We start from the raw sequence: 13,449 nt of genomic DNA on the forward strand, positions 1-13,449 counted from the left end.
CTGTCTTCTAGCTCAGGGGGCTGGGTACCCGGAGAACAACCAGTCTTACTACTGAGTAAGATTGAGGCAAAGAAGGCATTAAGTACCTCAGCCTGCTGCTCCTTCTCTGTTGCTATGTTTTTACTGCATTCAATAAAGAATGGAGATTCTCCTTGTCCTTCCTTTTGTTGCTTGTCTGTTTAAAAAAAGTTTTTTATTGTCATTTACAGCAGTAGCCTGATTAAGTTCTAGTTGGACTTTTACCCTTCTAGTTTTCTCCCTACATAACTTCACAATATGCTTGTAGTCCTCCCGAGTAGCTGTCCCTTCTTCCAAAGAAAATAACCTCAATTTTTCACTTGAGTTCCAGCCGAAATTCCCTGTTCAGCCAGGCTGGTCTTCTCCAGTGTCTCATATTTTGGCACATGGGATCAGCCTGCTCTTGTTCCTGCAAGATTTACTTCCTGAAGAATGCCCAACCTTCCTGGACTCCTCTGCCCTTCAGTACTGCCTCCTAAGGGATTTTCCCAACCAGTCTCCTAAACAGGCCAAAGTCTGCATTCTGGAAGTCCAAGGTGGCAGTTCTGCTGACCCTCCTACTTAGTTCTCCAGCAACCAAAAACTCCATTATTTTGTGATCACTGTGCCCAAGAAGGCATCCAGCCATCACTTCACCCACCAGCCCCTCACTGTTTGCAAACAGGTCCAGTGGGGTGCCTTCCCTTGGCTCACTCACTGCATATTGCCACATGAATTCAAGTCCCCTTTGCTAAATAGAAATGTCAACTTTTTTTGGGGAAGAATCCTGCACCTCAAATGGTTTTTGATTCCTCAAACTGAGCAGGGATCAAGCCCACAAGGCCACTCATATGCCTTTCATTCATTCCCCTGAGATGTGTGTTTGTGCTGGGGAGAGGACTTAAAATTTTTATTTTGTCTGTATGCAGTTTACCATATCAGACAATAATGGAAATGTCAGAGGGTTGCACAAATCAATTAACTCAAACTAATTTTCAAGTGAAGGCTACAGGTATAAGGCTGAATCTGCTAGTAATGCTGCTAGTCCAGCCTTCAGAGTGCTCCTCCTGAGTCTCTGGAGAGTGAGAGACAGGAACTCCTCCCCATCACCAGCTCAGTGCAGAGTGACAGGCATGTGCAGCAGCTAAGACTGCACCTGCTTCTTCTGACAACCTGATGAGGATCCATCCACTCTTTCACTTGCAGAACCTCTGACTCACCCTGTACACACTGTGCACTATACTCAGTGCAGGAAGCAGTTGCTCACTATTTTGTTTATCTTTGTTGTGTTGTTTGTTTTGCATCAGTGGAGCACTACTCTGAACAATGTTTTGATTTTTCTTTTTTTTTCCCCCCAGGGCTTCAGCAGCACAGCATCTGAAGGCTTCACAAGCCTTGATGATTTAAGCCTCCCAACCAGCTTGTGAGGTCAGTGTCACCTCCCTGTCACAGACGGGAAGCAGACAGGCACAGGCAGAAAGTGAGTAACCCAAAGCCATGTGGCTTTCTGCCATTTGTGAGGTGGTGGTAACTCAGCTTCTTCCAACAGATCCCTGCCTCTTTCACATGATGTTTCCTACAGCTTGAGCAGAGAACAAAGCAAAATGAAGCACAACAAACCCCACCTGAGGTGTCCAAAGCATGACTGAAAGTGAGAGGAATTTTCTGAGCAGCCACTTGGCCTTGCTCCAGTCACCTCACCCCCTTACATTAAAATGTGGCGGCACTGTCTACCGTGCATTCTGCTCATCAGTGTGCAAACTGACCACTGAAGTCTGGACAGGAATTGCTGTTGGTGCCCTGCAGGCTCCAGTGAGGGTGAGCTGGGCTGTGGCGAGGGCACGGGACTCACCAACTTGCGGATTTCACATTCGAGGTTCTGAATACAGTCCAGTTTCCTCTTGCGGCAGCGCTGAGCTGCAATCCGGTTCTTGCTGCGCCGGCGGACGTCGTGGATGAACTCGAGCTGCTCTGAGGTTAGCTTGTGCATCTTTATCATCATCTGGAAATCATTCCTTGGAAGATCTGTGATTTGATCAACAGGAAAAGGAAGTTTCACCTAAAACAAACACAAGACAAGAGCAAAGAGTCATATTTTGCCTGCTCAATGCAAGCTGAACAACAGTGAGTGGAAGGATGATTATCTTTGCTGCCACCCCCTCAATAAACAACAAACCAAGTTTTACATTGAGTAAGTTCTTCCCTTGTGGCACATTGTGGAGGTCCAGATGGTAAGGATAAGATGAGAATCGTACTTAAATCAGCAACACATATGAATCCCAAATAAAAATTTCATCTTTCTACAAAGCCTTAATAAATTATCTCATTGCATTAAAAGAAAGTTTTGTCCACTAAGAGTCACAGCCTTTTGGAAAGAGTGAAGTACCTTACTGCTATTATATTCAAACTAGTTTCAAGGAATGGGCTATTACCACAGCAGGAAATGTACATCTACTTAGACTGCAGGACTGAAAGTTTGATTAAATATGAGGTTAAAAATACAACCTGACACCTCAAGTGGATGAAAAAGAATGTATTGCAATTAGGAAAGGTCATCTAATCAGCATTTCAGCTGAGCAATACACTGTGTAAGAAGAAAGGGTCAGAGGAGTGTGATGCAACATATCCTATCTTGCTAAAATATATACATTTAAAAATAAACCCATATATGTTGACACTCTAATATTCTTGGAGACTAAAGAACACTGAAATTGTATTTCTTGAAAAGGTCAGGGTTTGACTTCAAGAAGCCTAGCAATTATGCATTAAAGCAGAGAAAAACACAAACCTCCCAGCAGTCTGAAGCAATGAACACACACTGTGTCAAAAGCTGAAGAATGGTGGATGTGCTCAAAGCCTTTTAGGTTTTTTTGCCCAAAATCTATCAGCTTGCTCAAATCAAGGTAAGCATCTCCCCTTAGAAACCTTGCTTCACTTAGAGCCTCGGACTGATAACTATTAAAAAACTGATGTTCTTCAGCCAACTGTTGTATTTGGTGGTCAGACAAGAGTCAGCTGGCAAAGCCGAAGGAGATGCAGAGTAATTCGATCGACCCCTTCTTTTTTTGAGTCATACCCACACTGCCCAAAAGATGGCAGTAAATATTTATGTTTCTGTCCCTATTTGGTACAATCTAACCTCTGGAACAAGGAGACTATTCTGCACACAGGTTATCAAAAAGGTAAGTTGCTCCAGCCAAATGAAATATATGGGCTGAAAACATTCCTTTAATATTTAAAACATGTATTGTCCTCAAATAGTGCACTTAATAATTACTTGGAAATAAAGAAAGTAACAACATGGATTATCAGTTATCTTCTTCAGAGAGCTGAGTTATTTAAGCAGAACAGTTTGCTGAGGACACAGGTACACCAACACACAGCAGTGGCCTCTGGCATTGTCAGCTGTGGACCCTCACCAGGCACCTGAACCTGCAGTAACCAGCTCCTCACCTTGTTTAGGGGTGTTCTGGGTGTTTTCTTGTATCCTTCTAACACTGCTCTGTGCATTGCCAAGCCTGGGGTACATGAAGTTCCATGCAAACACCCACCACATCCTTTCAGACGGTTTCATGCCCTGAATGTTCATTCATGCCCCTCTGCCCCATGTGTCCAGGCACTGCTCCATAACACACTACTTGACAGGTCAATTTAAAGCAGCAAGGAATGCCAAACGCTGCCCAAACCCTCCCAAATTCTTGCTTGTACACACAAAGGCTGACCTTAGGCACAGCGATGTGAACTACCTTGTTTACAGACTGCCAGTTAATGGCATGAAACCTGTTTGATTTCCCCTCCCGAGCCTTTGGATGGTTAATATAAACTCAGTGTCACCTGCTTTTTTCTCAAGCTTCTACCAGGGTCTGAAAATGAAAACAGCCAGTGCCTTCCTCTGAAAGATACCACAGTTTCACGGCAAAACCAGCCCTTTCATGTTCACAGTTTTTCCTTATTTTCTTAAGACCAAATGGAAAGCAATGTTAACTTTTTTTCTCCCTACCTCTCCCTTTCAAAACATATTTACTTGCAAGGAGGAGAAGTGCTTGCAGCTGGAATGGGAATGAAAGAGAAGCAATTTAAATAGGTCAGGTAGAAGTTGCTGAAAAGAAATGGAAAAATAAATAAAAAAGATTCATTAAAAAAAAAAAAGGATTGAAAATAAAACCATCTACACAGCAGATCAGAGACTGCTATCAGTAATCCCAGCATAATCCCACTCCTGTCACAGGCAGCACTGCACAGGATTAAAAATGTGAAAGGGAAAGTGGAAGTGAGTCAGACTCATTTCCTTCACCATTCACAGCATTTTTATTGCCTGTCTCCCTCTTAGAAATCAGCTGTCAACTGGAAAAAAAAAAAAATACCAACCCACCAAGCTTTTGGCACGGACACAGTGAATAACTGCACCGGGGTGTTGCTGCAGTGAGAGGCTAAAGTGTTTTACATCTGCACAGGGCAAGATTCTCAGCTGCTATTTATCATAACAGAGTGGTGAGTCATTTTGCTAGAGCCTGCAACTGTGCAGTGGGTGGGATTCATGTGACTCACCCAGAGCCGCCTGAAATGATGGGCTGGGACTACCTAGTGTCCTGCTCCCTTCAGATGGCAATGCTGCACGGCTTCTCCCTCCTTCTGGCTGCAGAAGGAGTGGATTTAAGACTCAGAAAAGATTCTGCATCTTACAGTATCTATGGGAGGTGAGAGAAACTTACCTGAGGTGTCTGAGAAAGACAGCCAATCTTTTCTAAAATATGAAACAAAACCAAAACAAGTATGCTTTCTTGTAAAGTTTTCTTTCTAATTACTAGGATTTTTTGGTTCAAACTATTTCAAATTAAAAATATAAGTGGGATCCCTGCTCCTTCCAGGAGTTACTCCAGCCAAAGCTAACCTCACAGAGCTCCAAAATCCTCCCTTATCAGCACAATTACTCTTTCCCTGCATTTTTACACCAGTAGAACAAGCTTGCTTTCCACCACACAACAAATGAACTAGCACCTGCTACCACCACTGCAGACTCTACTGCTCCAACTCTGCCAATCCACCCAGGGGAAAAAGGAAACCTGGTTAGGATTTTGCGGCATTTCCCCCCCTTATCAGCATTAGGATGCCAGTGGAAATTTAGTGCTTTGAGAGGTTAAGTCAGAGCAGTGATGTAGGCAGACAGGGACAGCGACTGACTCAGCACATGCAAGGCCCATATATAACCAATTAATTCCTTCAAGCTTCACTAGTCAGTGCCAGCTTGGATCATATGCCAGTTACTGCTGTTCTGCCCATCTATTGTACTAGTTACTGCTGCTGCTCTCCCCCCTCTCTCTTTTACCTGGAATAAAGGAAAGAACCGAGGACCTGTATTCACTCCCATTAAAATATAAAATGTTAACTCTTGGGAATGTCTTTATCCTATGAGTAACCTTAGCTTCTTCATTCTTTCTTTATATCTTAATTAAGACATCATCTCACCCTACCCAAGTGTTAGTAAAGGCAATGAACTTCCCAAGTGTCACTTTAACATTACAGTAACTTAAAGGACAAATATATTATCCATAAGAAAATGCAACCATTATGTAGTGGGCATGGGAAGGTGGAACACATTGTACCAGCTGGTCAGTTGCTCCAGAGCTGTAAGAACAAAACCTGCTGCCTTAGTGCCCTCAAATCCTGAAAGCCTCTGACACTCACACTTGCTGACTCCTCGGAAGGCTCTCAGGATCCACCCGAGCGATCCAGCCCAGGGGCTCAATCATATTAATACCCTTTTTTTAATGCAGAAATGGGTACTTGGCTTCACACAAAAGAGCCCAAGGCATTAATGTTGTGTTTTCAAGTATCTTCCTTAGCATGCGAGTCTGTCTTCCACAAACACTCAGGAAGAAATTCATTCCAGTATAGAAGCTGAGGAGTGTCCACCTGTGATAGGGGCTCAATTGTCTTCAGGGTATTTCAGGCACCACTTGTGGTCCTACAGACTAGGGACCTATTCCTGTCCTGATCTCACCTGGACAGAGGCTATCTAAGGAGCACAAAGGTAATGGGCTTTTGTGTAATCCCTTTGTATAAGGGATAGCCAAGATGCATTTTCTCATCCTGCTGTTTACTGGCACAGCTAAAGCCTTCAAAACACCTCCTTTTTCCAGGTATCAACTATACAAGATGGCAGAGGACTGCAAAAGGGGAATGATGAGCCCAGGCAGTGAAGATCTACCATTGTGTCAACAAACCAGGGTCTAAATTGTCCCACTTCAGATCAGCAGGTTCCACTGCAATGTGTTCCATCTGACTCAAGACAACTGATGGCCCTGTAGTGGCGTGGGGTCAACTCCAGCTTCCCCTTGTGAGGGCCATGAGAGGTGTTTGGGTCAGCAAATGCTGCCTGAGAGGGCACTGCTGTGGAGGCAGCATGGGTAACCTGTTGATTTGCTACCTGCCTCACAGAAGTGGGGGACCAGGTTAATCCCACGGCTGAGTGCTTGAACCCAGTAATCAGGAGATGTGGATGGGATTCTCATCCTTTAGCTCATGATTTGGACTTGTATTCAGACCACACACTGATGGTACTTAGAATGCTGGGCTGACCTTTTCCTATTCACTGCTTGCAGTGTCCCCAGCTTCCAGCCCTTCAAAGGGCACAACAGTATGGTACTCCTGCCATTTAACAGGCTTCTCTGAGACCAGGGATAGCACAGAAACACTGACAGAAGCCACAGGTGCACTTAAGAGTGGAAGATCAGGCAGTGAAATGACAGGGGACAGAGTACAGTATTTCTCTGAAAGAGTTGCTTCTGCAGCTCAAGAACTGGAATCCTTCAAGAGCTCCTACAAGGTCTTCAGAGCAGAGGATAAAATAATTGGTTGTAGGGCTCCGCGAAATCATATAGTGTTTAAAAGGACCTTCCGAAATTTCAAACTCTCAGTGTTGTTGTATTCCAGCAATTCTTTGCTACCAATATGGAGACCATTGCTCCTGAAGAGAGGAAAGAAAACAGAACTTCCATGAAGTTTATCTTACAAGAGCAATGTTTGACAAGACACCATTTAAACAGACATTGAGAAACAATTCCCAGTGCACTGCTGATGCCATCCTAGTCAAGAGAACATCTACCAGAAATCAATCTGGAGACTAATTTTTCTCATTTTCAAATTTGCAAACCTAGCAAAATCAGGAAAGCTGGGGTGACTGATCATCACATTCTGGGGAGGTATCACATACCACAGCAACTGAAAGCCTTCATATGTATTTTTCTCAGTTGCCCTTCTTTCCACATAACATTCTTCACTGAGCAGGAATATTAAGCAGTGAAGCAGTCTCAGATGAGGTAACTCAGCATAGTTACAGAAGATTTCTGGTAGAGCAGCTTTGGTTTACTCCTCTTTTCTGGGGCTCTGACTTGCAGTATTTTGCTAAGCACCAGCAGATGAACAGAGAAAGGATGGCTGCCTGTCACTTAACAGGGAGGGGTTTGGACTCTTGCTGAAAGTTATTTACCTACAATACCCTCAAAGGTCTAATTGCATTAGCTTTCCCTTTATGAAAATTTCCTTTGAAAAGTAAGTCACCAATCCAGGTGGGAAATTCTTTTGAAATACACATGAGGAGACACTGAATGCAACTCTCTAGATAGTAATAGTTCTTGGAAAACTCCACCTCTTACCTCCTCTTATCCTTGTTTATTTTTTTCCTCAGAAAACTCACTTATCATATTAGACTGAGATGAGATTTCTTTTTAACTGCTTTAGTAGTACAATATCTTTTACAAATTTTCTAGCAGATAAAACCTCTGAAGTACTTGCTGAAGAAAAGGAATGCCAAGAAAAGTAGGTAGTGCAGAAGTTTCTGTTCCTTAAGTAGGTTAACAGATTGACAGACTACTTCCTTCTCAACAATTCATTATTTCAGGGCTTATTGTTTTGTTGTTGCTATTTTTAGCAGGATTGTCAGAACCTGCCTGTAAGCTCTGAGCTGTAAGTCTTCTCTCTAATATTATATCTCAGATTGATTTTTTCACAACCTGTGGAGACCTGAGAGAACTGAGTGAAAACAGCAACACAAACTGGTAAATATTTCTGTGAAGTCCCAATAGCTCAAGTTGCAGCCCTGTTCCTGCAGCTCTGTACCATGGGTACACCCTACACTGCACTTGCTGCTTCTGTCAGGAAGCCTTAACAAAGGGAGATCGCAGAAGAGTCTTGGTGGCTCCAGGAAGGGAAGCAATAAGCAAGGACATCCTGGAGAAGATTTACCAGTGGTATTCCAAGGACTGCCACCTCCTCTGACAGTTTTGACTGCCTTCTGCACCCACAATGAGATGGAGGCTCATCACAAGGTGGGGTCACCTTTACCCACAGGGCATCATGCTGAACCCCAGCACCCCACTTCTGGCACCAAACAACTTTGGCCACGTGCTCTGGAATGGCATCTGTCTGTGGGAAAGCAGAATGCCTGAACAAAGCAGAGAGAAGCCTCTCACCTACTTCTCACACAATCAATACCCCAGCAAATGATGTTTTGTGACACTAATTCTGGCACTGACATCACTCTGTGAGCCAAATTAAGACCAACTAGGTCCAAATTCCAGGGGAACTGAGCAGCCCTGTGAGATAACTGATGGTCAGAGTCCACCAGGCTTATTCCCATCAGGCCATCCCACCCCAATAAAAGCTGACCTGCAGCAGAACCTGCATGGCCTCTCTCCAGAAGGTCAAGCATGTCACCCCCAGATATCTTATCAGGTGCTTTTTGAATAGAAGCCCAGAAAACACTGTGTGTTCTGATATGGAGGGGGAAAGGGTCCTGTCTGTGAAGTCATCAGGACAGGAAGGGCAAAGCAACAATTTCAGGAATGGAGAAAGATTCCCATGCAGCTTGCAGGGAGGTGAAGAACAGAAAGCTGTCCATTTCAGACAGTTGTGAGTCTCTCCTGCTGTTTTATTCACAGCCAAACTGCTAAAAGCAGGTAGAGCAACTTATACAAGAACTTCCTGCTGCTGTTGCTTATTTTCTACTGTCTGGTTTAAGATACCCTTTACTGAGGTTTCCACAGCAGCAGATCTTGCCGGATACACACCCGAAGTCACTGCATTAATACAGTATTGTTTAATGAGGCTGCAAAGTCTGCTCTTGTATTGGTAACAACCTTCAAAAAATCAATTTTTAAACAGAATCTCTACCAAAGCACTGTGTGATCTGTTTACCCTTGGCTTGTTCAGGATAGTGCAGTGCAACCTCACGGAGCATTAATTTCCTCACCACATTTTTAATGCCTAGTAGTCCTAATCAAAATACCCTGGGGAAAAAAAAAAAAAAAAAAAAAAAAAAAAAAGAAAAAAAAAGCCTTATCAGCAGTCCCAGGGAGGAAACTTGCTCAGCACAGTACAGAAAATCTTCCCCAGAGGAAACCAGAAGCAAAACCAGGAGTGGAGCAAACCTTTCCTAGCACTCTCAGAGCCAGATGTCTGCCTGCCTGCAGCACACCCAGACAGCCTCCTGTAGCTGCCTGTTTGCTCCTTGTATATCCCTCCTCTTATCCATGCTCTCCTGCACATATGCACATACCTTTTTTCTAGGAAACCACCACCAGTCCCCTGTAAGCTTCTAATTTCACTCTTCCAGGCTCATTTTTGCTGCGGCACATTTTCACACAATTAGGTAATTATGACAGCTAATTAATTATCAAATCTCAAAAGGCTAACCCCTGCCCTCTCTGCTGCCTCATGCTGAGCAAGCAGCACACATGGGTGGAAATGAATGGTCCCTGGTCCCTGCTGCCCTCTGCCCCTTGTAAAGGCAGGACTTCACTGAGTAACCAGCTATGGCCTGGGCTGCTGTAGGGCTTCCCAAATGAGATCTCCTGCACACTATCCCAGACAGCCTCCTAAAGAGACTCCTCTCCCTTCTGCATTGTCCCCTGCTTACGACATGAGGACGAAGAACTGTTCTCTCAGAATCACTGGTCCAGTGTGACCAGAGGCTCACCTGGCTCTTCAGCCCTTTCTGAAAGCTAAGCAGCCAACTAAAGGAAGCACCCACATCTGTCTGAAAAATAAAGCCTGGGACGTAGCCAGAATAAAGACTGAGGGATAGAATAAATTTCACTCTTTTCATCCCCACTCCATAACTAAGCCCACATGGTTCTGAACTGGGAGCTCTCCACGTATGAACCCTCCTCTCAGCATATGAGCACTTATTGCTCCCCACACTGAAGCAAAAGCTCTCAGTGGAGTTTTTCAGCATTACTAGAGGAACCTGATACGTGATTTCACCCAGATGTTCTCTGGGTCATGCAGATTCCCAACAAAACTCTGTCAATAAACATCCAGTCTTTTCCACTTTCTGGGCTCCACAACACATCTCCTTGATTGAAGTCTGCCCTTAAAGTAGTGACTTCACCCAGACAGTTTATTTGGTCATGGTTAGCCAGTTATCACTGCAGCACCTTCATCTCTAGTTTTAGAGAGGCCCCCTCTTTCTCCTCCCCCTCTTGGGAGAGCTACATGGAAATTGATGGCTTGCTCTTCAGCCCCAGATCATTCTCTCATCATTCCCTTAACAATCCTGGAAATTAAAGATAACTTCTCTCTGAAACCATTCGTGCCATGGCTGCTAGAGATCTGAACAAAATGTCACAGGCAGGGAACATCATCTCAAGTTGTCACATAATAGAAGCAAAACCCAGTACCTGAATGTGCAACACACACATGCACACACATGTGCAAAGATTACTTTGGGAATGCCATTCCCACAGCACAGTGTGGCCAGCTATACAATTGTTTGAGTAATTTCACTCCTCTGCTGGCAACATGCAGCCTGGCTCTTCAAGCAAGCTGCCCAACCCTTGGTGTCAGGAAAGGAACAGCTTGAGGTTGCTCAAACACACCTACAGCAGTAACAAATGGACCTGGAACCACCTCAGCAAATTAAGAATAAGGAGCAGCGCTTTGTGCCACAGAAGTGGGTGAGGGAGGAAGACAGGACACTGCTGGCAAACTCCTAAGCACATCAATGATCTCTCATCTTTCAGCAATTTGCTGTTTTCCTATACCAGAATTTTTAGAAGTGCCAAACAGCTTGGAGATCAAGCAGACCTATTAATGTGAAATCAACCATGTGCACTCAGCTGATGAGGGAATAACCAGAAGTTACTCTTTGCCCTTATAAACAAAGAAAGTGCAGGGGAAATGCAAAGTCATTTGAGAGAATCAAGGAGAGATTAATTGGGTCATAACAACTGTGATATATGTACTTATCTTAAATCCCTACCTCATGCCCTCTGTCTTGCACAGGACATGATTCACTGTCTGCTTCTGAGAATGACCCAGACTCATCGCTGGAGTTTGTTCCATAGGATGGCTCACATTTAATCTGGGCTCGGACCGGGTTGTACAATCCATCCCCCACCACGCCGGGCTCCTGGTGCTCGGGAGCCAGGAATCGGGGGCCTTGGGAGCAAGGGGAAGAGGAGAGCTCGCAAAGCCGCAGGCTGCAGGGAGAGCCACCACTGCCGTCCTCTGCGTACGAGTAGGAAGAGCACGAGCTGGAGGTCCTGGTTCTGGTTTCCAGAGGAGGAGAGCGAGGGCAAACTTTAATTGGCACCGGACAGCTGGTGTTCGGCCGCATCCGTCCCGGCAAGTGATCAGCTGTCAGTCCGCTGTGCGAATAGGTCTGGGAGCTGGGGAGAGACTGGCTACTGCCAGCCCACAGACCCTTTGGCACAGTCTCAGTGAGGTCTTTGTCCAAGCTGCTCACACCAGAATATGAATGCACCGAAGTGTTTACTTGGTCACAAGCATTTGAAGAGAATATAACACTCCTCCTGTCCAGTTCCCCTTCTTGCTTACAGAGAGTTTCAAAGCCGGGCCCCCTGAGTGGTGATCCCACTGTGAAGTTGGAAGCATCCTTCTGCATGGCATGGGACTGTCCATAGTTCCCTGTGAAAGGGACATAATCAGTTTTGTGGTCACCCTGAGTTGTCCCTTTTTCAAAAGGGCATGCTGGACTCCTGCCAAAGTGCTGTTGGGAAGTGCTGGGGAAGCCAACCAAATCTATGCTTTTTGTTCTGTTGAAGAAAGACCGCAAGCAAGAAGGAGAAGACCCACTTTTTGGCCTGTCGACACAAGTGAGGCTTGGCTGTTTCCTGTCCATTTCAACATCCCCTTCTTTATCCCTGATGTCAGGTTCATCTCCAGACAGGCAAAGTGTGATGCTTTCTTCATCGTTCTCTTCATTCTGAGGCTCACTTTTTATCTGCCCCATAGCAAGTCCTGATTTGAGGCCATTTCCAGAGCTCTCTTCACTGAATGTGCTTGCAAAACCTGAGGTACTGATGTGTGATGTGTTGTAGACATTCTTGGTACAAGCAAGCTGGTATTTCTTGTATCTGGGGTACCGTGTTACTGCATCTTTATCCAAATTGTCCTTGCTATCTCTCAGCATGTCAGAGTCAGGCAGCATCCCTTCGCCTTTGTCTGCTCCAGCAACAGTGGTTTCAAAACTGAAGGGTTCTTGGTGCATCCTCTCCCTTGGGCAAGATATTTTTGACGTCTCCGATTCCATCGTCTCCTCCTCATCTCCATCGGAGTTCTCCTCATCGTGCATGCGCTGACAGGTGGTATCTTTTTTGCAAAGGAACAGGCCATCTTCGTTGTTCAGCAGCTGTGTCTGAAGGAAGCTGAAGCAGGAGTCCTCCAGGTTGTGCATGCGCAGGAACTCAGCGCAGTGGATGACCTCCTGGATGTTTTCTCTGCTGAGTAACAGCTTAGCAGTGTAGGCGAACTGTAGCAATGGACCAAATCCCCTGACAGTGACCTGCAAAAATAGAGAGCAAAATTGCCAGCGTTACCATCAGCTCTTGCTGTCATCCCAAGTCCTTCATCAGGTGGTTAGATAAACTAACAGATCTGGCATTCAGAAATAAATAGTGCTCAGCACCAGCTGTTCTTCTGTCACACCTGCAATGATGCTACACCCAGGAACTAGCACTGCTCCCTTTGCGCTGCTCCTGTACATCACTGTACAGGTTGAACTGAGACTGTTTTTCCCAAGTATCTTGACAACCTATGAACTAAGTCTGTGCCCTAATAAAAGACTGACAAAACTAGCCTGGACACTGCTAAGTCTTACATGGATTTAATTTTAACTGTGCTACAGCATCCAACCATGAAAGCACCAATTCAGTTTTGATTCTTCTGCTCTGATGGAAGGTCCAATGAACAGTGGTTTCAAGCTTAAGATACCATTTATCCAAAAAGCGTTTTGGGAAGGAAACACTTAGTATTACAGCAAAATTCAACAGAAAGCATCTTCCTGCCTCTTTCAAAAGCAAACAATTTCCTTTTTTTCTTCTCAATTTTTTTGCAAACCATTGCTGAATACATGATAGGTAAGTACAGACTGTATAACTTTACTTTATCCCATGGAGATTATTCTCCTCATACTGTTCCCAATTTTAGTGA

At 44.7% G+C, this 13,449-nt stretch overlaps 1 protein-coding gene across 3 annotated transcripts in view; it reads right to left on the bottom strand.

Moving 5' to 3' along the window:
• The window catches only part of BACH2 (BTB domain and CNC homolog 2), a 186,611-nt gene that overhangs the window by 8,336 nt on the left and 164,826 nt on the right, over positions 1 to 13,449 (bottom strand). For all 3 annotated transcript variants that reach the window (XM_041480364.1, XM_041480363.1, XM_041480362.1), the window contains 2 exons: positions 11,258 to 12,802; positions 1,850 to 2,056 (listed from right to left, as the gene is read on the bottom strand). In XM_041480364.1, coding sequence (XP_041336298.1) covers positions 1,850 to 2,056; positions 11,258 to 12,802 — 1,752 coding nt within the window. The remainder of the gene's footprint in view (positions 1 to 1,849; positions 2,057 to 11,257; positions 12,803 to 13,449) is intronic.

The sequence above is a fragment of the Pyrgilauda ruficollis genome, unplaced genomic scaffold (genome assembly GCF_017590135.1).
Source record: "Pyrgilauda ruficollis isolate IOZ18807 unplaced genomic scaffold, ASM1759013v1 scaffold51, whole genome shotgun sequence".
Lineage (NCBI taxonomy): Eukaryota > Metazoa > Chordata > Aves > Passeriformes > Passeridae > Pyrgilauda > Pyrgilauda ruficollis.